The sequence below is a fragment of the Neopsephotus bourkii genome, unplaced genomic scaffold, assembly GCF_033783945.1.
Source record: "Neopsephotus bourkii isolate Nb327-2 ecotype Australia unplaced genomic scaffold, CSIRO-AGI_Nbou_v1 NB_1346, whole genome shotgun sequence".
NCBI lineage: Eukaryota > Metazoa > Chordata > Aves > Psittaciformes > Psittacidae > Neopsephotus > Neopsephotus bourkii.
In genome coordinates, this window is record NW_026901826.1 from 310,875 (window position 1) to 335,681 (window position 24,807).

The window sequence follows — 24,807 nt, forward strand, 5'->3', positions numbered from 1 at the left end:
CTAAACTGACCTGATTCTGGCTGGTAGGACACTAAAGCCTACTGTTTTGTAGCTTATTCTTTAGCTGAGTGGCTGGTGTTCCACAAAACTAAAAACATTCATGGTCTGCAGAGGCAGTTGTTAGATCAACACTGAACTAGGTAAAGTATTAAAAAGTAAGTTGCCTGCTGTTTGCATTACAAGCTTCAATGTCAAAACATATACTGTCATTTGGGGGTGAGTACATTTGCATCATACCTCGGGGGAAAAAGCAGAGGGCTTGTATCCTTTACTTGTAAAATAAGCCTTACATTGAGCATCAATAACTTTCACCAGCTTTTCTTTTACTGTGTTCTCAAAAGCTGAGGAAAACAAGAGATTTGGGTATTTATATATTCTGTTACATAGACTAATATATCTCATTAAACAACATGGAAGCATCAGCTTGGACCTTGCAGTTACAATAGTAAATGCTGTCAACATGAATACACGGGGAAGTCTGGATCCAATTAAAATTCCACTCATTTTCTGAACCATGGAAAGCCAAACCCAGTACTCAGATTTTGGTGTACTTTTGCAGCTGTTCATTAGTTTTTCTTGTGTAGAAAGTAGGCATAGTTTGTTTCCTTCACTTCCCTAGTTAGAAAATGTCCTATTTCAACTACAGTTTGTTAAAACAATTACGTAAGTAAATGCATGTGCCAGTGGGAAGAGAAAATCTAGAACAAGCCTGTCTATTACAAACTACCTCCTTAACATTCAGTGGGGTGTAGAACAAAGCAACATCCAGACCTTGAAGATGAAAAGTGACATGGATGGAACTCTGCACTCCCATCCTCTCTCCCAACATGGATGTCCTCAGCTCTCACGTCTTAAGCATCAGTGGGTGCTTGAGGTGTATTTTCGAAAAGTCTGAAAGCATTTGCTATGAATGAAGTTTGAGACACCTAAAGTTTAAACTCAGAAATGTATGGGTTTTAACAGCTGTGATACCTGGGCCTGAAATGTGGCCATGTTTCACCAATGATTATCTGATATTGTGCTAATTCGGACATCTCGGTAGGCCTCACAGTATACCAAATCAGAAGTGCCATATTCAGTCTGTATCAGCAATTTATGATTTAGACAGCTATTTGGGAAGTCCAAATTTCTGTTCCCTCAGATGCTTTGGAGCATTAAGTGCAGAAGCTGCCTTCTGGATAGAGGGGATTTATGGTGCTCTGCAGGGATGCTCTTCATTTGCCACCAGTCTGAAGAACAGAATTGAGCTGGGAGTGGAATCCCCTAGTTGGCACTGGAAAAATCTTTGACCACAAATCAGCAGAGGGAAGCATAATGCTAAAGAGCAAATTCTGGTCCTCAGAGCATAATTATTCATTATTAGTAATGACTAGTATTAATGATGTTAAAAGCATTCTTAATAGATTAGAAGGGAAGCTGTAGTTTTTATAAAATACCTTTCACACCTGCTATGAAAGCACAATTTCAGCTGAAAATATGGGATTTTTTGCATTCCTTATAGAATAGTTAGGGTTGGCAGGGACCTTAAGATCATCTAGTTCCACCCCCCCTGCCGTGGGCAGGGACACCTTACACTAGCTAAGCCATGTCACCCAAGGCTTCGTCCAACCTGGCCTGAACACCACCAGGGATGGAGCATTCACAGCTTCCCTGGGCAACCTATTCCAGTGCCTCACCACCCTAACAGGAAAGAATTTCTTCCTTATATCCAATCTAAACGTCCCCTGTTTAAGTTTTAACCCATTACCCCTTGTTCTATCACTACAGTCCCTAATGAAGAGTCCCTCCCCAGCATCCCTATAGGCCCCCTTCAGATACTATACACTATACTCCACACTATACACACTCAAAATAGATTTGCCTGTGATGAAGAATTGCCACAGATTATTACAGACTCATAGTTTCTTTGCAATTTACCACCTTCTTCTTTTTGATACGTCTGTAATAATCCAGATAGGAAAGCTGATACCTCAGATTTTCCCTTGTTTAGTGAGATTAGATATAATTAATCTCTGAGAAGATATATGTGATCATGATACCTCATAATATTAGCAAAGATACAAAATTTTCATAGGAAGTAGTTTCAAAACATCTTGACTATTTTCAAAATGAAAGAAAGTAGAAGGTGGAGCTCTCAGCCTGAATAAATTGTTCTTCTCTTGGTGCCAGGAAATCTCTTCAGAAAGACAGGCTTTTCTCTCTCTTTTTTTTTTTTTTAAATATTCTTTTCATGAGGCATATCAGATGTGGAAGAAGGATTTCTTCTGCCTTTGAGAAGTGTGGTGCCTTTGAATTGTACAGAATTTGTCTGAGGACTGTAGCTGCAAAAAAGTAGTCATACCTCATAATAGTGTTAGCTTGCTTTTTGTTAACACCCTAACTAAAATAGGAAGGCAGAAAAAGATGTGTGTGGAGAAATGCCATGAAGCCTTAGTGAACTTAGCTGCTTACTGCTTATGCTTAAGTACTGTCCTAAATCACAAGAGAAATGTGAGTTTGGTGGATATTAACATTGTCTTATTTTTCATACAAAAAAAGTAAATGTTGCAAAATGTAATTTTAGTTTTTCTGGCCCTAAAATCTAGGGAAAATACAGGAAAGTGGTACTAGAAAGCCTTTTCTTGCAGTTTTCCTTGTTTGTCTGGTTTCTGCCTTTGATATTAATCTTAAGAGTTCTGTAAAAAGTTATATTCACGTGGGTATATTTTTTCATATATTTTCTGGAAAAAAAATTGTATTTTATTACAGTCAGTAGAAACCTTAAGTTATGTATCATGGAACAAGCAGAAATTAGACATTAATTATATCTTTGACCTGACTAAAAACTAGTCATATCCAAACCTGAAAGTGAAAATGAACACATCTACACCTGAAAAGATTTTCTGTGTTGGGATGTGCTAATTGGGACAATAAGTGACTGTATCTTTGTGTCATGATCTCTTTCAGTTGCGTGAAGAGTTTGACCGGGGCATAGATGTTGTATTAGACGAAGAGCACAGCATTCATGATGTTGCTGCTTTGTTAAAAGAATTTCTGCGCGACATGCCTGACCCGCTTCTCACCAGAGAACTTTACACACCTTTCATCAACACTCTCTGTGAGCTCTACAGCACCTTGATTTACTGATTCTTCAAAAGCTTACTTGTTTGAATTCTTTGATCCCTACTAACCACATTTCTATTCTTCTGTACATTTAATTCTCTAGCTTTTATTTGCTTCAAGTATTTATGTAGTATAAATTTGCTGAAATCTTTCCTTGTTTTTCTTACTGGTTAAGTATAGCCCAGAAAACTAAACCAAGAAAGATTTAACTTATTATACCTATTTTTGCATTTGTATATAGGATATAATTTGTACTATCTTTTAAATCCTGACCTTTTCATTGGTTCAGCAGTAGCAGGTGACAGACTCACATTTGAATCCTGGTATCTTAGCACCATTAATGCTTTTAAGTTTTAAAGCTGTTCACTGACCAAAATTCCAGTCTGTCCTCAAAAACTAGTTTAAAAAGCTGAAGTTTCATCATAGTTAATGGTCTTCAGAGCCACCCTATGAAATACTCCCAAATGTGTTGCCTGAGACCTGAGTGTAGGCTATCACAGGTCTGGGAAAAAAGTAAACTTGGACTCTTCAAGCTTAAGCTGCTGCCTGGTATGTGTTCTTCAGATTCTTTCTAGCCCTCATGTCTGAGATCCTGCCTTTGTCCCACCTTTGTCACTGGCTGCCATTGTGTTTTAGATGGCTAAAGTGATGGTGGCTGCAGAACATCCTTCATATCTCTAGTTGCTTTTCCAGTCTCCCTATTACTTCTGCAAGATATTAAATTGTAAGAAAACCCATGTAAAATGGCTAAGGCATAAACCTGACTGCAGTGCTTCCCAACAGTGTCCCGTATATACCTGTAGCTCTACTTAAATGAATTTAGTAATTAAGCAGAATTATTGTGTGCAGTGACAATGATGGAGTGTGCAACATGAATTTTTCTCTCTGAGAAAAGTTCCTATGAACCTGTGAGCAAAAAGTTGACCAACCAAGGCAAAAATCCCATTGCAGTATTTGTTACACTTTTGACATGTCCTTAGAGTTTTATCTTTTTCTTCTGACTTTATAAGTAGAGATCCTTAAACAAATCTATTCTTACACCTTTCTTTGGGCTGGTAACAGTATATTTGTTCTGCTTTTAGGCTAGTTGGAGTGATTTTCTTAAAATTCAATTTTTTCCCCTCTTAGTATTAGAGCCAGATGAACAGCTAAGCACCTTACAGCTTCTCATTTATCTTCTACCTCCCTGTAACTGCGATACCCTGCACCGGCTGCTGCAGTTCCTTTCCACAGTGGCTGGTCATGCAGAAGACACCACAGACAAAGATGGCCAAGAGGTAAGTCCTGGTCACTTGTGTCCTTTGACTTTGCTTAATTCATGCTCTGAAATGAATTTAAAGCTGTGAAACAAACACAGTGGTGGCATACCCTTGAAAAATGGAACAGATTTCATATTATTGCTGGCAGATTTGCCATTTAGTTGTTTACTGTGTTCTTAGGTATGTGAAAGTGTAATTTTCATATGACTTAATCAGTGAAGCATCTACCGCTTCCTTTGGGAGATTCACAGCATCATAGACCTTGTTAATGTTAATGTTATTCATCCTTCCCCACTACTCCCTCTTCTTTTATCCTGTTATATTCTATGGACAAAAAACAGCAATAAGTTGCAGGCAGTCAAAAGTATGCATTTTCATTCTCTTTTCGTTCTCTCGTGTTATTTTCTTATATAACCTTTAGACTTAGCAGTTCACTTCTTGGCTCCTTTTAGTTTCACTGTGTGAACTCGGTAGTGAAAAATGAAAAGTAAGGGACAGGAGCTCCATCTGTGTCCTTGCAACTGACAGACCTAAACACTAGCTGGAGTCAGGGTCCACCTTTGCTGTGTTCTTTCTGTTGCTTTTGGACCAAATTCAGTGAGAGGCTGGAGTGACCCCCCCTGCAGAGACAAGAACACCCATAGCTGAGCAGCTGAGCTGTACTTCTGAACGTTCATGTGTGTGCATCTGCACCATTCACACTAGAGAAGATGAGAAAATCCAGGCTTCCCGTTTCTACTAGAAAAATGCTTGAACTAGTAGGCTGCTTTGCCAAAGGTGGTGAATCTCTTAGCTCCAAGTGACATGGATAAAGTCTGTCGCTGCTTGGCAAAATTGTACCAGTTTATCTGTGGGAAAGGCTTCTCTGTCACCTAAACGGCAGTAAAGACTGCTTCTGAGGTGACTTCTGAGGCTCTTCTGAAACTCCTAGAGAATTTTGTCTTGCAGATGGAAAACCCTGATGAATTCTATCACATTTGGACACCTTTTGCTGTTGGCTGGTTTTAACAATTGTCACTTTGAGACTGAGTTTTGCAGCATTTGTGCCTCAAGTCCTAGCTTCCAATGTGCCTATTTCACTTTTAAATTCATTTTAAATGCTTTTATTTCTGCCTCAGCAAGGAGTCGATTAAACACCTACACTGCTGTAATAAAAGTTTTTTTTTAAAAAAAGCAGCTCATAACACTTTTACTGTGCTTAAAAACACGTATAAGACAGCTAAGGTTGTGGCCCCTGTGGTCCTGCGAAGAGTTCTGTGTTGGTTCAGGAATATACCCAAAATGATCTTATTGCAGGGCTAGAGAATGCTGCTTGAAAGAGTTGTATTAAAGGCATTTTCATTCCCCTTAACAGTGCATCCGCTCTGCTACAGGTATTTTGGCAAGCCAAATTTATGTAAGCTGTCTTGGCAGTATTCTAAGTGTCAGGAATATTATGTCCAATTGGATATCTTCTATAGATAATACACTATTCTGCTTGCAATTATTTAAGCTATTCATAAATAATTAAGTGAATAAAGGCATACAGAGCAGGAGAAAGTGCTTTCTCAGACTGCTTGATATCACTGAAAGGAAAACAGCCAGGGCTTTGGCACACAGGCCCTCTTCACAATTTCTTTCAAAAGCCCTTCTGTCACAAAGATGAAGATGGATGACTAGCTTTATTAATATGTTTACAACATTTTTTTCAGGGATGCCCCAAGACTGCCCTTAAGAAAAGACTCGCTGTCTGTACAAAGAGCCTGCACATGCAGATCCAGGCACAGCCAGAGGCTGCCCCTGGCACACTTGAGGCACTGCGTGCCTGTGCCTCATTGGTGGCTTATTGTTCTTGCAGTGTTTAAAAAGCAGCTCACCCAAAAAACAGCCAGGTGCACAGTGGTGCACAAATAAGGGAGCGTGCTGTACTCACAGTCATGCTAAAATGAATCCCTAAACAAAGAACCTACATGGTTTTTATGAGTGCCCATGCACCTACATAGTGCACGTCTCTCCAAGATTACCCAGTAGTCCCACCAATAAAATAAGGCTTTTTACTGTCATCTCTATGCTGTCTAGTTGAGCTTTTTAAAAAACAAACCAGGTGCTGTCAGTGCACAGTCGTAAGCTTGGCTAGAGTATTTGGTAAATCCCCAAATAACAAATAAATAAATACTACTTTGAAAAGCTTAGTTTTGTACCACTCATTTCTTCAAATGCCGATTTTTTTTTTTTAATGTTTCCTCTTTTTTTGGTGCCTCTTTCTGTTCTTTTTAAAAATTAATTAATTCAAAGGTAACTGAAACAAATGAAAAGCAGCTCTCATATTTTTTTTTAAAAGCCTGCAAGAAATACTGCATCAACAGCTGAAATTCACTTACAGTCTTATGTAGTCAAACTGCTGGCATCTTCTTCTGCATTCCCAGAATAGCAACAAAGTGAAGAGACAGACAGGAAGCACATGATCCCTGCTTTTCTACTCTGTTGAAAGAATAGAAGGAGAAAAAAAGTAGTCTAATCACAAATATGAGGATGACAGTTTTCATTTAATAACCTGTATGACCGACCATTTTCAGATAATTTCTGACTAGTCTAGTATGTGTTCCTAGCCACCTACTTCCTCCAAACTCAGGTCACTATTACTTCTTTGAGCAGAGTTATAAAAGTAGGAAAATAGTTAATAAAAAAAAACAAAAGCAAAACAAAAATCCACCCAACAAGTAAACATTTGGTATGTCCTAGGAAACAGGCAAAAAGGCAGGAAAATACTAATGAAAATAACAAGCATGCTTATTATCTAAACTGTTTAAACGTGGAAAAGTATGTTTTTCCTCACTATATCTTTTTCAGATCATGTGTACTACTGGAGAAAGCTCATGGTTTTCCGTATGTAATCCTAAATGACAGTAACATGCTGAGGTGGAGAAGTAGGGAAGTTTCCCTGAGTTCAGAAGTATATCACTGCCAAATTTCTGGAGAATTAAGGGCAGGCAGCACTTCCACCCTCTACTCTTCCAATCCACTTGAAAATGTGTCCAGAAAATCCACAGTGCTTTCTGCAGAGATGTCAAAACAGGGTGTTTCAACGTTTCTAAGAGTTGTTCATTTTTTATTTGACTAGCACTCTGGTCTTGATGAATGAAGCATCTGTCAAATCAGGAAGGAGAGAATGACAGTGTGTGTGTGCATGTGTAGATATGTGTATGTACATATCTGTATACATTAGATCCTGGAAGACCCCACCTCATTTGTATTCTGTTTTCTAGATTACTGGGAACAAAATGACATCACTTAACCTGGCTACCATCTTTGGCCCTAACTTGTTGCACAAGCAGAAATCTACAGACAAAGAATTCTCAGTTCAGAGCTCTGCTCGAGCTGAAGAGAGTACTGCTATCATAGCTGTCGTACAAAAGATGATTGAAAACTATGAAGCCCTTTTCATGGTAGGTGGATGTTTCTTCACATTACTCCTATCAATTTTTAAGTTAAATGGGGAAATACCTGCTTGGTATTAAAGTAGACTAGGAGGAAGTAAACTGAGGAAACTGCATTAAATGACGATCATAGAACCATAGAATGTTTGTGTTGGAAGGGACCTTAAAGATCATCCAGTTCTAACCCCCTTTTCCATGTGCAGGGACACCTTCCATTAGACCAGGTGTTCAAAGCCCCATCCAGCCTGGCCTTGAATACTGCCAGGGATGGGGCAGCCAGAGCTTCTCTGGGCAACCTGTGCCAGTGCCTCAGCACCCTCACAGTGAAAATTTTTTTTCCTAAAATAATTAGGAATAATTGGTAGAAAATTATTTGGTCAATTATTATTAGAAAAAGTAATCTGTTGTCAAGGGGAATGCTTTGAAGTAAACTCTAGTGTTAAAAATGTGTTGCCTGGAACGGTTTCTATGTAGATAAGAGTATCTTCCTTAGAAGATTTCTGTCTGTGGAAATGGTGGGGTTGGCTCTTCACTTGTACACTGAACAATGTACCATCTTTGCTCATTAGTTTTGAAGACAAGACTGAAAGTAAACTTTTCACCTCTTGGTTTTGGAAGTCAGACAGTTTTTCTGCAGGGAGAAAGAGGTCCTTGGTTAAGGAGCAGCCTCCCATACTGAAGACTTTCTTGTTGGTTGAATGGGGAGTAAGGACAAAGCTTTCTCGTTTATCAGTTGGATAAGAGGAGCAAAACATGAATCTGAGTTATTCCTCAGTTCCTTTCTGTTCTCTTGCTGAGGTGAGGAAGTTCATAAAAAGGATGATGACTTTGGATTTGCACATGTTGTTTACTTAAGATGTGGCTTAGTTAAATTGCATTCCTTGTGCCTAGAAGTTAACTGAACAGTTCATTCTGTGGCTTTATTTTTTCCTCTTTTTGTCTACAGAATTATAGATCACCTCAGTATGACTTGTTCCTGAGAGAGCCCTCTGCCCTCAGATAGCAGAGGCCAGTTAGACCTAGTGATGGGCACTTTTCTATCTTCATTTTAGGAGGCATAAATGTCTTAACCAGCAGTCTAGAAAAGGTGAAAATAGCTTTGTTTGTTGTGTCTTGAAAGTAAGCAGCACTGTATGATACACTGAGGAGATCAGTTCCCAGATCAAGAGGAAGAATACTGTGAAATTTCTTCAGTGCTCCAGAAAAGCTGAGTGCTGGATACCTTGATGGGAGAAGGTGCTCAAGCCTGGACTGTGGGCATGTGGGACTGATGGCCACATAGTACTGTAAGGGGAAGGTGTCTACCAGATTCTAACTGGGAGAGTGAGAAAGCAGTCACAAGCTCTGCCTATCAGTCTTAGTCCCAGATTAACTTCTTTGTGGTTTTCTTGTCTTTTCCGTCACATTGTGTTGCCTTTCATTGTATCCTTTGCTTTATTTTAATTCTTGTTCCATTGAGACACTCAGCAGTATTTATTTATTACTTTTTTTTTTTTTTAATGCTTTTCACAGTTTGGAATAATGTCAGGTGCTAATTTTCCTTCGACAGCAGGAAAAGAAAGGGATAGAACTACTCTTGTGCGAAGGTCTGCTGGCCCACAGTGTGGATGACACTAGCAAGTTAAAATTAATGCTTAGAGTTTTCTTATTGTTGTTTCTCTTTAAGAACGTTTTACAGCACAACCACATCTCAGCACATAATACTTAAGCACACATTCTGACTTTCAGCGTGGAAAAGGCGGGGCTTAGGTTTAATCTAACCTACATATAGCCTCTTAACTGTGATGGATTTTTTCCTTTATTCCTTTATCTCTTCAGTGCTTACATTTTCATTGGAAAGTTAAACAAACTGGGGGGGGGGGGGGGGGGGAAGGGAAAGGGGTTGGTTTTTTTTTTTTTTACAGAGTAGCGTTTTAGATTGTGGAGGAAGATTAGAATCAGATCCCAAAATGAGAGGCTAGCTGTATGTAAAAGAAGGACAAATCTATCACAGACATGCTCCTGAAAGCTAAAATACATTCATGTTAAACGTATAGAAGTGTCTACCAGTTGAGGGTCTCTGGGTGCTTTCCCTCATCCCATTGCCAGAGTTTAACAAACAACATGGCAAGTTCTGCCTGTTTTCTGGAGTAGTGTGTAGATTCACATATGATATTTGATCTGTAGCATTGTGTCAAAATGCTCATAGTTCATGTTTTATAAAGGTTCTACCAGGGTCTACTTTCATCTTTTTCATGTTTTCATTGGCAGCACAGAGAGACTCTTTGTATTCTGAAGATAATTAGCCCAGTGCATCATTTAGTAATAGATGCATCAAAAGGAAAAGACTTGTACATGTAATTGTAGTAAAACTCTGATCATTTGGAATCAGGCAGCAGCAGTTCATTTTCCAGACCCATAGGAGTGGGGCCAAACCAGAACTTGACATTTATGCTACTTACAAAAGAAAAACATCTGGACTCAAGCATTCAGCTGTAGCTATAACATACAGTGTATTGCTGCTAAGGTGGTTTTTTGTTTGGGTTTTGTTGTGTATTCACCCCCCCCCATTCCTTTTGTGTATGGGGAGGTTATAAAACTGATTGGCTTCAGCACTGAAACTAGAACATTTGTGAAATAAAACCTAGGATACCGGGATCTGTTGTAGCTCCCAGACCACAATATCACAATGATTCTGATGCATTGGTGGGTTAGGAAGGTTCTGTTTGTCAGGACAATCCAGGGCTGGTTTTATTAAGCAATTATTATTGATATCAGTAATATGCAAACGTGGATTTCATATAGAAGATGGATTCTGATCTTGCTTCACTGAGGTTAAGGCCTTTCATATCCAATTTTTGTCTATTTCAGTGAGTCTTAGGGATACATGAAAACATTTTATGGGAATGTACAAAGGACTGTTCTTTACCAGTCTCTCTGTGCCCAGTAGCTGAATGTGGGGAGGCACAACTCAGCCCCACTTTCTCTCATCGTCTTTGACTTGGCATGGAAGATAGAGAAGAGCAGCTTGATCATGCATTTTCATCTACAAGCACCCAAACCCAGTCCTGCTTCAAAGAAGCACTAAATTTCTTATTTTTACTGTTAAAAGCTACCTCGGCCTCCCCATTCCAGAGGCTGTCACATGCTGCCTCCCTGTGTCACATCAGTAGCAAGAGTCAGCACAAAGGAGACACTTCAGGTGTCTCTCCACCCTTCTGTATCTCAATAGATATTACTTATTTAACACCCAGCCTCAAAATCTCAGAATGTCCTCTACTGCAGTCTTGACAACCCTAGAGGCTTCTTATCTGTCCCAGTGTGTGCTCAATAGCTGTTATTTCAGCAGTGCCTTCACTTCTGTTCTGTCACTGAATTTCAAGTTCTCATCCATCTGCCCAGCCACAACTGCCAGTTAAAAAAGTTAATTCAATAATAATTATTAAAACTCTGTAACATCTTTCTGAGATACCAGTAGTTCTCTTAAGTTTATAATTACATGCATAACATTTCTACATTTACAAGTTAGCTACCTAAACTGAAGTAAATTGATACACAGGAGGAAATCCAAAACCCAGTAGATATCTAGCAAGGAAACTATCAGTACAAAGCAAGCTAAGTATCATAGATTAATATAGATTATTGTCTCAGGTAAAAGTCTAATATTTCAACAGGACTGCTAGGTTTGGGTTTTCCAAATGCTTTCAGTTGGAGATGAACTTCCTGATGGAACTTTTCTGGATTCTTTTTATGTCATGAAAGACCGATATATATATTTTTTAATAACGGAAAATACAGTTTTTCTGACAAAGTGTTCTCAGTAGATTCTTACAAGCTCATCAACTTCATATAAAGCTGACCAGATGTAGAGAAAGACATGGGTTCTGCTTTACCCTCAAAGTTTATGTGGAGTTTATGATACTGTACAGAAGGACTGTCCAACCAGAGAAGTTGCAGCACATCAGGTTTCCAAATAGGTACTCCTATGAAGAGAAGATAATTTATTTAAACACAGATATACCAATGAGCATCAGTAAGATATTTTTCCAGCTTGGAGGCTAAATACAATTTTCAAAAAAGGAATATGTGGTCATACAAGTTTTTCATAGAGATTTTATATCGATTTGAACTAAATGATGCATATCTTCAGTTATTTTCAAATTGTTTCTGTTTTTAAAGAAATATGCCCTTTCTGTAACTTGACTCCCTAAATACCTCCCAAACTGAGGTATTCCCCTGAAGAATCTTTTAGTAATTCTTTTCCTATTTCCCAGGAAGTGTCAGGGAGAACAAATGGCCCACGCAGTGTAACCTGAAGGTCAAGAGATTCAGTCTCTGACAAATTGCATCCAGAAGCATATTGTACGGTTGATGACCCCTTGCTGAGATTGTCTTGCCTGCAGCTCCCACCTGTCATGAGTGAACCTGTGCTGTTAGTTCAAGTTTCTGAGATGGCTGTATCCTGCAGCAACATAAGTTATCAAGTGTTTTGAAGGTTCATCTCCATCTAAAGTGCACTAGTGAGAGCTTGCAAATCAGAAGGCCAAACTCCAAAGATGAGACAAATTCTGGCTGAGCTTGTGTCTACCGTGTCTACTCCAGAGTGTCTACTCCAAAGTCCAGAGTGGGCCGAGATCCAACAGGACTCACTTGTAAACCTGAGTTATAGACAAATTGCTCAGGTTCTGAATGAGCGTAACCAAGAATTTAAATGCTTTTAGATCCCAGGATTTGACCATGTGGTTACCTGAACATTAATTGCTTATAAGCCATCATTAGGAAAATGTTAACGTCTGGCAGCTTTACTGAAATGAAGCAATTTAAGAACTTTATAAATATAATAATTACCATGAAACTTCCATGTGAGAAGGATAAAAGTAAGTCAAATGACACAGAATATATGAAGAAACATTCTTTTCCCTGAGTAATTACATTTCATATTTTTTCAAAATAAGGACAGTTAACTTGGAATAGAAATTTGTAAATGTTCCCACATCTTTGAATAGGGATGTGAGGTGAGGACCTTAACTGAAGCTTCTGAGATCACGATACATGAGTAATCCTACTGTTGCTATCAGACATGATACCCAACTGGATACCAATAGGTTATTCAAGAGTAAATGGCATTTGACATTGTACACAGTGATCTTTAGTTCTACTTCACCTGTTGTAACATGAAATTTCTCTTTTTAAGTGGAAGCTTCTGAATAGTTATTTTTTTTATACTATCCATAAATGTACGTGGTCTTTTAGATTAAGTGTTGTATAAAAATTCATGTATGTGAAAGGTTATTAATCTCTAGCTATTTTCTGCTGTTTTTGTAGGTTTCACCTGACCTTCAGAATGAAGTGCTTATTAGCCTATTAGAGACTGATCCAGATGTTGTGGACTATTTGCTGAGGAGGAAAGCTTCCCAGTCATCGTGAGTAATCTGTTTTTTCCCTGTTTCTGCTGGGAATTTCTATCTCCCACTGGAAGTGTTCAAAAGGTTCTAGTTTTCCACAGCTCTTCTGCACTGTCTACAGTGGAGTAGAAATATCTTCCCCATTACACAGACTCTGCCAAAGAAATTATGACTCTTGTACAGTATTTTCTAAAGACAAAACATTTCCCAATTCAGAGGAAAGGTTGCGTTCTGCTGCAGAGAACAGAATGACATGTACTAAAAATATTCAATGCACTATTATCTGACAGGATGTATTCTAGTGGTCTGCTGGTTCATGTCTTGGATTTGTTGTAGTCTTCAGTAATAGCAGGAGTGTATTACACTATCCTTGAAACACACCCCAGAGTGCCTTAACACAATCACAGCTAGCCCTTTGACCAGTTCTTTGTTCTTTTCCTATTGTATGCACATAAGACATTGCAAACAAGTAAACTACCATGAGACAGTTATGGAGACTCTTTGGATATTATTTAATTGTATGCTTTGTGGAAGACCTGAAGACAAAAAAAATAAATCACACTGGTCACTGTTGCAGTTACGACGCATAACATAGTCTAACTTTGTGTATGATGTATATATGCCTACACCTGTGTGCCTTAACACTGAGAATTTGTACATTAGGATTAAAAGGATTCCTGGCTTTCTTATGGGACACACAGTCACCGCATTTATTCTAGTGAATCCCAATGTCAAATCCCAAAATCACAAAATTTGAGAAGCTTGCTTTAGGTAATTTGTAAGAGGTTTCCTAGACTCTAAACTCTCTGGGACAGATCGGACTTTATCTTCCTGTGTGTGTGGAAATTGCCTAGTGCAGTCAGAGCATAATTAAAATTAATCTGTACAGTCAGTTATGATTTTTATAATTTTTTTTCTCTCCCTATGAACACTGTATAGTTGAAGGTAACGTAATAGTGTGCCTGGCTTTAAAGGAAGAGTTATAAAAGGAGGAGTATAATTAACACATGGAGGAAAAATCTTTCTTCAGTTATAAAAATTCAAAACAAAAATATGTGCAGAATATGTAATATGTTGTAAAGGATTTTATTAGTTTGACTTAACCACATGAGCTCATAACAGGCAGTAGCAAGTTATCACAGATCATCTGATTTGTGGTAATTGTGTGTTTTCTTAGTATACCACAGACATGAAATAACTTCAGTTAGTTTGACTGACAAGTAACCATGTGTATGTTTAGATCTCACAACAAATTCTGGATAATTAGAGGTATATTAGCTGCCTTTTACACTTGTTTCACATTTGCCGTTAGCCAAGACCACAATTAGGAGGGAAACTGCAAATCACATGGCATATGGTAGCCTGTAGAGACTTCTTTCTTTAAGCTCTCATTTTGGAATGACCATATTATTTCTTACTGAAGCTAATAAAAACTGTCATGTTGGATTGCAGTGTCTATATTAATGTAAAGACATAAAATTGTATCTCACATGTGGCTACACATATCAATTGAGCATAAACTTGTCACAGATCATTGTGGATGTAACAGATTATTGTTAGGTCCTGTTTCCCCTAAATTAATTGACCTTTCCTTGAGCTTCCTTACTTTTCAGCCAGCATGCACACCTACAGGAGAAAATGGATCTTTTGTGCAAAGCTGGTTCCAATGGACAGAAAAGGTTTTGTAAGAAAAGGTTACAAAATCAGATAGGAAACATATAGCTACGCTAGTACCAATTTATTGTATTTTCAGTAATGGGCAGATGACGCATCACTGAGATAGGAAAACCTTACTATGTCATTTTTCTTCTACTCTACTGTCATGTAAGTGATTTATTCTTAATGTTAATGAGATATTTTTTGCACTGTGATTGCAACTTTTTGGTTAAGATATTCCAGGCAATTAGAGGCAATGTTGCCTCATGTTATTGCTAGGAGTGTGATGCTCTTAAGAGATGTATCTATTCCAGAACATAATCTCAGTTCTGAGGCTACATATTTGTTTGTTATTTTTCCTGTAAAGAATGTGAGGCTGCAGACAACAAAGAGATGTTTGTCTTGATTTGATAAAAATGAGCTTCCAAAATACATCTTTACTACTCTTGGAAATTTCCTGGTTACATGCTCAAGATCCAAATTCGGATCTGTGAAACAGAAATCTATATATTCTTGAGACAATCTTCATCACAAAAGCTAGTTGCATAGAGTAGAGTATGGAATCAACTTCAAGACCAATGTCATTTTAATTACCCTGAAGGTCTTGCTTCTGAAATTGCCTTCACATTTCTGCTTTTGATGTCATTACAAATGCTTTCTTCACTCTCATCTAACAGAGAAAACACAATACCTTTTCTTCCCCAGAGGAGCACAAGTCAGATGTTCCTCATCTTTCGGTTCTCTTAAGAGCTGAGCATTGCGAATGGTGTGTCAGGGAGTTTATAGAAGTTGTTCATGGTAAAGCACTAATTATTGTTGGCAGCAATTATGAAGTGTGCTTTTGTGGATGACTTCCTAACTTTTTTGTATGTTGGCTTGATGACAGTGGAATTTGGGATTTCCAGCTGTAAGATGAAGCATCTTTAATGCAAAAATAAAATTGTTTCTTATGATTATGTCATGGGTTAGTAGTCCTTTTAGAGTAAATGGGTTTCAAAGTTACAGAAGTTTTCATGGTTTTACATGTTGATGATGGGGTTTAATCCATCATAACCTGTGGTGTGAAGGTGGAGCCATACACTAGGCCATCCAGTATGCGTAAATGCAGTTTTCAAAGCTGCAGAGACTTCGTGAATCCTTGAGTGCTTTGCTCTGTTACAGTAGCAACCATATCATAATCCTATAATAATCTGTTTTGTTGGTGGCACCTGTGTTACTCAAATATGTGTGGAAATTATTATTGCATGCTGCCAAGCCATTGCACTCTGTATGATTTGCCTCTTGTAAAACAGTTATTTTCCTACTCAGAGGCTTTAACATATAACAGAAAAGGATTTCTGCCAAAAAAAAACAAAAAGGGATTTCCTGTTTTGATGACCTTGATAAAGAAAAGTAGGAATATCCCCAGTAGAACTAATTATTATTCTTAACATTTTTCCAGTTCACCCATGCAAGTAGACTGGTGGATAACATCAGTTCAGAAGAATGCAAGTTAAAAAGGAAAGCCCAAGACTCCTTTGGAGCGTAGCTGATTTTTGTTTTGGAATCTTGAAAATGTATTTTTGATCACATAGCATAGGTTCAGTCTGCAGCTTTCAAATCTTTAATTTTGCACATAACCACTTTTTAAATCTTTTCCTTAACATAATTCATGACCACTAGAAAATACTTTACTTGCCTTGTCATTTCTCACATTTGATAGTACATGATCTCCTATTACTCTTTGCGGAGACCATAATCTGCCCTTATTCATAGACTACATATAGGTGAGTGCATATCTTGCACAATATTTACATTTGCTTCCCAACTTAATTTTACCTCAATGTGCAGGTAGAGAATTTCACAGGTATCCTGGGAAAGATGAATTTTGAATTTTAATAAATGCCCGTCTGCTACTGAATTCAAGCCATAAAGCAAACAGGTACAGAAGTTTTGTTTTGAAGAATATGTGAGAATTCAGTCTTTATTTGGAAAGAAGCAAGCCAAAGTCTTTTGCAACTTGTGGGTTTTTTTGTTCATAAAGAGCATGGTAAAGCTGCAAATGCATGTAATCAATATTTGCAAATCTATGAGATCAATTTCCAGAAGTATGGAGTACATTTTGGTAGTCTCTTGTAGTAAGATTGACAGAATCCACAGGCATTTTCTTTTATTTTTAAAACTATTTTTTCTAAATAAATTTGAAATGTTATATATACAATTGCATCAGCTTACTAGCAGAAACTGTAAACGAGTTTCGAAACTTGAATATTTGGATCTTTCCAAAGACTTGACAGTTTCCATTCAGGTAAATTTTTATCAGAAGCTCTGTCTTGAGAAGAGATAGACTATAACAGATCGTTCAAGGTAAGACATGAAATCAGTGTTTCACAAAGTTCATATTCCCATATTCTTTCATTTCCATCTCCCTTTCCCCTATTCCTTGTGTTACCTTGCTGTGACTAGTTGGTGGTACATCTCTTTCTTTGTCCTGTGGGACATAGTTAGGTTTTGATCCTACAAAGGCTTATGAGCAATAAGCCTTATTGGTATCACCATTAGCGCCAAGCTTGTCTGTATGCTAACAGGGTGAGATTTAGATGAGATTCAGTCTAGAGAGCTGGAAAGAAAGACAGACATTTGACGATAGGAAGCCTACCGACATTTCTCCCTTTCTCAAGTCTTTCTGGTTCTTCTAAAATTCCCATCTCATCTTAACTCACACTCACCGCACAAGCTTTTTTGGAACATAGGAGGACAAAAAAGAAAGACTAAGAGACAAAAAAGACAAAAAAGGTTTGTGATAGTATTGTACATACTTAAAAGACAATAATAATGTATGTGGTTGTTTAGGGTTTAGTTTACATTGGGCTCAACTTCAGATTGGATATAAGGAGGAAATTCTTTCCTGTTAGGGTGTTAAGGCACTAGAATGGGTTGCCCAGGGAGGTTGTGAATGCTCCATCCCTGGCGGTGTTCAAGGCCAGGTTGGACAAGGCCTTGGGTGATATGGTTTAGAGCGAGGTGTCCGTGCCCATGGCAAGGGGGTTGGAACTTGATGATCTTAATGTCCTTTCCAATCCTATCTATTCAATGATTCTGTGATTCTGTGATTCCATGAGAAGCTGGTGTGGGAAATTACATAATTGGGTCATAATTTACCCTTTCTTTTTCTTAATGACTCCCCAGCATTACCATACCAACTACACTGGGAATTCTGGGATGCTGCTACTTTGCCAAATGGCAGTTTTGATTTTTAAATTGGTCCTCTTTAAGGTTCAGGATCAATTCAGTGATGGATTTCTTGCTTGGAGTTACAAAGGAGTAAGCTTAGTTACATTTATTCACAAGAGTTTATGGTTGCTTTTATACTGGCGGAGGGGGGGGGAACACCAAAAACACTGAATAACATAATAATCATAATGTTGAGTGTATATATTTTATGTTTTGGGACATGCAATATGTAAATCAGGCAGGGGAAAAAAAAAACCAACAAACAAAACAAACAAACAAAAGCTTGAAGGTGGAGCTAAGTTTTATCATCATTTCTGTATTATGTAATAATAGTGTGCTGCACCTAGCCTGCTTTACCACTGCATATTTTCTTTATTTTCTTTCTTCAGTTTTATATCATTTGTCTGGAAAAAGGGTTATTGTTCCATAACAAGTAATGTGATTTGGCTGCTCACTCAGTTCAAGCTGTCTTTGGATTTGACTCTGAGAAGGGCTGACCATAAGTACACATTTACAAGACTGAGCCTCTGTCGTATCGCATTCAGTGATGCATATTCAGTGAGGTCACTGAGAGAAGTGTTTAACTGCAGAACCAAAAGATAAGCATCTAAGAAACAAAGATCAAGATGCAGAGGAACAGAACATGAGTAACAGAAATATAAATCAGGGAGGTCTGATAGGAAAAAGTTGTTTGATTACAAAGTATTTCTATGTGTTCTTTGGGAGGTTCAGTGACTCACTGACTTCCTCCTATCCGCACAGTAAAATGTAACAGCTCAGGAAATCTTCCTCAGTGTTCCCAACACATTTCAAAAGTGAGAGTTGTCTCAAGCACAGCATTGGTTATACTTTGGTGGTGGTTGTGTGTGTTTGCCCTTTTTGCTTGGTCAAAATTAAGTGCAAGCCTTGCTATTGGTGGTTTAAAGGTGAAAGGGTAAAAAGTTTTAGAAGTTATCAGCAGAGCCACTTGTTTGTTGTCCTCATCAGGAGTATGATAGATAGATCTGCTTGTCCCCCATTTTCCTTCTGATGTCTCCAGAAGAGCATCCTTTTCACTGCCTGAGAAGCGAGCCATTGTTTTGATATCCCTGTGTACTACTTCAGAGTGGAAGAAGTGATTTTAGCGTACTGCTTAGCATCAGACTAATCTTCCCTATCATGCCCTCAGATTTACTGTTGCAAGAAACTAAATTGTCAAGGTAACATAAGGAATTGATTCACTAATTTCCTGTGGTGAACTGTACAGTTGTGTGTTTTTTTGGTTTTTGGTTGTGGTTTTTTTTTTTTTTTTTTCATGACAGCCACATCTTTTGATTTTTAGTGGCCCCTGCTGGCCACTTCATGGCAAAAGTTTTACTCATGACAAATTCACATCTGTAGTGCTTCTGAAGTGTTTTAATTTCAGCAGCCGTGATCATGCACCTGCATTATTTTATTTGTCTGATGTCAAACTGCATCTGTAGCTCTGAGCATAAGGCATTTTTCATTAACAGTAGTTTGGTTATCAAAATTTCTCAGGAGCCCTGAGGTGCTGCGGTCAGAAGGTTCCTACTCCACAGGAGGAAGACATTCTTCCACAGACTCCAACAAAGCTTCCAGTGGAGATGTCTCCCCGTACGACAACAACTCCCCGGTACTGTCTGAGCGCCCACTGATGGCAATGCAAGAAGAAGTTGCCCGCAGCCCTGATAAGCTGTACAAGGTACCTGAACAGTACATGCTGGTTGGACATTTGCAGCCTAAGACAAAGGAGAATTCTTCTGCATCACAGGCTGGAAAAGGTAGAGTACATCCTGCTTGTGTTCCTCCTCCTCAGTGATTGATGGGCGTTTCTGAATTGAAAAGTTTCAATTTTGCATTATCAGATACCAGGATTTGAGGAGCAATAGCATAAATAAACTTATGAAAAATGGCTGATGAACATCCCTGTTTTGTGTTGAGCCTGAAGGGTCTGTGCTCAGTCCTGCTCATTATCTCGCCAGCTGTCAGGGATGCTCTTGATAGGCATTCCTCAAAACTTGGACCTATTACTTAGGAAAATAGAGCTATGTGTCTCTTGCTTTTCAGCCTGTCTGTGACAGCATGGCAAAGACTGATTTCTTAGTCCTGCTCCATAGGACTGTAATACCTGCAAGATTATGGTCCTGACTTTGGAAAAATGTGAGGCTTTAAGATGCAAAGCTACAAATTTTCTACAGTCAAAAAGAATGATCTCAACACCCTCCCACTGGAGAACACAGCTGAGCTATACAGCTTTACATCTGCTACCAATTACATACCTGGCAGTACTAATGCAGGGGTCTATAATTCCCATAGCTACCTAGGGAGTGCACACCTGAATGATTTCTTCTGTAAAGAACTGTGGTTTAAACTGATTGCTCACCAGCACTTCACTTTATTTTTAAAATAGTGAAAAAACCCCACTCAACCTTATATGCGTGAAATGAATATTTAGTGAGACAAACTTTAAGAACTTAATGCGTAGGGATGCAGTTAACTCTTTGGTGGTATTTTTAAAACCATTTCATCTCAGAGGTGCTGGTTAGGCACTTAATTCCCTTTGGAATTACTAGGATTTAGGCTATTAACTATATGCTTTAGAAATGCCAATGGGCATTTAACTTCTGTATTCAGTGTCTAAATCTCTCAGTAGTCCTCAAAATTTGGTCAGACTTCTATTATGAACAGGAAATTGCATTAAGTTTTATCATACTAAACCATCCTAAACCATCTTATGGACTTTAATACGCATCACAGTGATACTGGACCATGACAAATTAGGAAATTCCTTTACTACCAAGTGGAATCAGAAAAAGACATGAAACAGTTATAATTCAGCCCAATGCTTGATGTGCGCGTTTCATTAAATCCCTATTCTCTGACTTCACTGCATGACCTGCTTGGGTTGATAGAGCATGCCTTAGAGTGATCCCTGAGTCTGCCTAAGGGAGCTTTGCCATTTGGTCAGCCTTCAGTTGCCCAAATCCTCCTGTTCTTGTGCAAATTCTCCCAACTGACTTCAGTAGTGCAGAGGACTCAAAGGAAATGCCATGTTCCCTGCAAACTCGAGTGTTCTACCCATCCAGAGCTTACTGAATCCATCGCAGGATCCAAGCCTGAAATAGCAAGTAACTGAACAAATAGGTTTGAGGTGTTTGTGTTAGGTGCTAGTAAGTCAGATGCTAGTATATGTTAACAACTCTGATACCTTGCGTAAGGTTTTACCATTCTGTTTGTGTGCTTCTAAATAATGGCTTTAAGAGACTCATCATTTTCTCCCCGCTCTTACTGCTATTTAGATGTTTCTGAAGATCATTTTGATATCTGGGGTACCTGGCATTCAACACTGAAAAGTGGCTGCAAAGATTCAGCGATGACAGGTCAGTTATTTCTCAGGTTTTAAACCCAAATCTAGCAAAGACATAAACAATTCTTTGGTTTTGAGAAATCACAGTGAAACCAGTAGGAAAATTCACATTGTCCAGAGTTGGATTTTTAAAAGAAAGAAAAGTGACTAACCTTAACCATTCTGTGGTTCTATGGTTATATAAATGTGTCAACATTTCAAACTGTCACAATTTAATTTTAAAAAGTCGTTATAAAATTACTTTAGAAATAGTTTTATATTTTTCTAGGAGTTATTGGAAGGGGATTTGAGGGTGGCTGCTGCAGTGGCACAAGCACAGGCTGTGAGGTTGGCAGTCCTGGGTGCTGACCCTGCCACTGGCCAACGTGGTCCTTTCAAGTCCCTGACTCATTCTGCCTTTTGTTTTTCTCCCATCTTCATCTACCTCCCAGAGAAACTAGGAGACTAAAACACCCCCCTGCTTTTCAAGCATTTGAAAGACACTAAGTGCTCTAAGGCTTTATGTCAGAGAAAAGTATTGGTCACTAGGTAATGTATTAGATATGGTTTAGATAGGTATAGGGCTGCTGCTCCATATCCCCAGGTTTGGCTAGTGGTGAGGCTGATACACCTTCTGTCACATAATCTAATGATAAAAGTCCCCATCCTTCTTTCACAGTGTGATGCAGGGGAAAAGCACTAACTTGTTAAATGCTATGTAAGTGATTACACAGTCTGATGTTGTCTTTCTGATTCTGGTCCCCAGGTTCTTATGGAAACATCTATGAAAGCAGCTTGTTGCGACCTGGACAGTGCTCTCTTTCTTACGGGAACCTAGCCGTGTGTTCTCCTCGGTGGCAGGGCAGCTCCTCTGAATTGGACACCAGCAGGCAGGTCATGCGAAGGAGCCAGACAACTGCTGCCATTCCTGAGTGTCAGCTTCATCCCACGGTGTCTCGGGTGTGCAGTAACCCACAAATTGAAGTCGGCAGTAGGAGTTCAGACCTGTCACACTCAAAGTCGGAGCAGCACTTGACTTTAAGCAGTGTGGAGGACCTCACTGAGCGTGACTCGAATGTGGTTTGTTCACAAAGCACAGCCAAGCCCACCTACAGAAAAGAGCGGCCACCACCCCCTTACCCAGGTGCAGCAAAACCAAGCTCTGTGTTCTCACAGAGATCAAGCGTTTCTTCAACGTTGCACAATTTGTGGAGACTTCAACGCCAAGAAAAAAGTTCAGGGACAAGAGCAGCTGGAGGACCACCAGCCAAAACCCCTGACCAGGTCGCCTCAAGACAGGAGCGGCCAGCCCCACACACCCAAGCGGGTCATATCTATTCCACAGCACCTCACAGTCAGAACAGTAAAAATGTCTCAGAGGCAGACTGGCATGATTGGCAAAGGGAAAGGTGGCAAATTTGGGAGTTATTATCAGCTGATAACCCTGATGCCCTCCCAGAAACCCTTGTATGATCAGACTCTGCAGAACTGCCCCAGTACCTGGACCCCCCCGTCTCATAGGAAAACAACAGTGACATTGGAAAATGGGGAGGCTTTCTTTGTTTTATACCAGCTGAATTTCATATACACTTTTTCTAAACTTTGTTCACTTTATTTTCTTGACAGCACTGTCAAGCAGTCCATTTACAAATGCAGCATGTTCCTGGTTTTCAACAAGCTTTTGAGATAAAACCATGAAAAGAAAATTTTAGTCCAATAACTCTGTTTGCGTATGCTGTGTATAAGACAAAACCGTTGCTTTGATGTTGCTAAAATGTATTTATATATCTGCAGTTCTGATGATTGTATATTCTGTAATGGGTTTTGTATGATAATCATGGGTTATGTTTTCATATACAGATGTCAATCAATCATGACTGCTTTTTTTTAAAAGTCACTGCACTTACATTACCATGATATGCATTGGAATTCTATAGAAAGTGCACAAGCTGGTTTCTGTGCTTATATAAAAAAAAACCTGTTAAAGGGAGAAGTTGTCCTCCTTTTCACTGCCTATTGAAAAACACTAAAATAGAGTGGAACATGAAAAGCCATATATTTTATAAGGGTAGTAGTGAGCTTAGAGGGGAAAATACCAAATATTTTTTTCTTATAAATATATTTGCAAACAAAATTAAAATTTGATACAGGATTGTAAAAATGTGTTGGGTTTTTTATTTTCAGATTCTGATAGGAAGCAGCTCAGAGAATCAACCAAGAGCAAGGCAGTGCCTAAACCAACTAAAGATGTAGTGCAAAGGTCTGCCTTTCCATTCTAGAGGAAAACCAATGTTATGTATACAAGATATAATATATATATTTATAAATGTATGATTTTATGTATTATTCTAAAACAATAAACTGGAATCCAAATTTTAGAAAACCAAACCAAATAAATTGAGGTGTTGAACAACTGAGGAAGAATATGGCTTTTCCTTTGCAATAGCAAAGCTTCAGCACTGAGAAAGTTAGAGAAAAAAAGAAAGACCTATAAAAGGGAGTCACACAGAGTTTCAGAAAATAACATGACGTTTGGAGAAGTTCACAGCTGCATTTCAATAAATATTGTGCCAAATTCTGGGTCAACAGTACTTCCTCAATAATTGTATGTTGCATTGTTAAATGTTGCCGTTTTATACACGCTCTGGTGGTTTTAAATTGCAAAATTGTTTGTGGCCAGCAGGTGGCAATGTACTTCAGTATTTCCAGAGAAAAACCTTCTTATCACTTGATAAGGGAAAGTGTATCATAGCAAAATAATTTTATAAAACGTATTAGTCTTAATTTTAATGAAGTTGAAGACTTATTCAGCAATGTTGTCTTTAAGTTCTATCTTGTGCCAAACTGATGGAATAAAATGCTAAGCAAAATAATGAGCAAAGTTTTTGCTCCTTTCTTTTGAAGTAAGGTTTATGTAAAAATTGATGTGGTTTTATTACATTCTTGAGTATCTCTTCAAAACCACCACTTATTAAATACAACTTAAATATATAAGATCTGAAGTTTTACTTGAGTCTTAGGCTTAAAATCCATCATATAAAGAATCTGCCCATCATATCTCCATTTCCCAAATAAAGCTGTAAGAGAAAAACACCAACCCAAGTAGGAAGGGGCAGGGTTTGGCCTTTGGCTGTTGTAGTACTGTCAGGCCGGGCAGCTATTCTTATGAATATTGCAACTAGAATAAATCTCAGTTCTCTTCTGGTGCTTGCAAGGCTTTTCCACATAATATCTTGATATGAAAAGTGGTAGGAAAAGGTTCTTTCATGTAGCTTGTTGCAGCAGCTCTGTGTCAATTAATTAACAAAAAACAAAACAAAACCAAACCCAACCCTAACCCAAATTAAGAAAACAATGGAATATAAGGACAAAACTAAGGTCTCAAAACAAATCTTCATTATTTGATCTTGTCTCGATATTATCCCAGGCTT

General features: G+C 38.5%; 1 protein-coding gene across 1 annotated transcript in view; it reads left to right on the top strand.

The window, feature by feature from the left end:
- ARHGAP6 (Rho GTPase activating protein 6) overlaps positions 1-24,325 on the top strand; it is a gene marked incomplete at its 5' end in the record, with an annotated part of 41,952 nt that extends 17,627 nt beyond the window's left edge. The window contains 7 exons of the mRNA XM_061366460.1: positions 2,947-3,097; positions 4,231-4,379; positions 7,607-7,786; positions 13,082-13,179; positions 19,549-19,811; positions 21,330-21,410; positions 22,143-24,325. Coding sequence (XP_061222444.1) covers positions 2,947-3,097; positions 4,231-4,379; positions 7,607-7,786; positions 13,082-13,179; positions 19,549-19,811; positions 21,330-21,410; positions 22,143-22,849 — 1,629 coding nt within the window. The remainder of the gene's footprint in view (positions 1-2,946; positions 3,098-4,230; positions 4,380-7,606; positions 7,787-13,081; positions 13,180-19,548; positions 19,812-21,329; positions 21,411-22,142) is intronic.
- Positions 24,326-24,807: the final 482 nt, after the last annotated feature.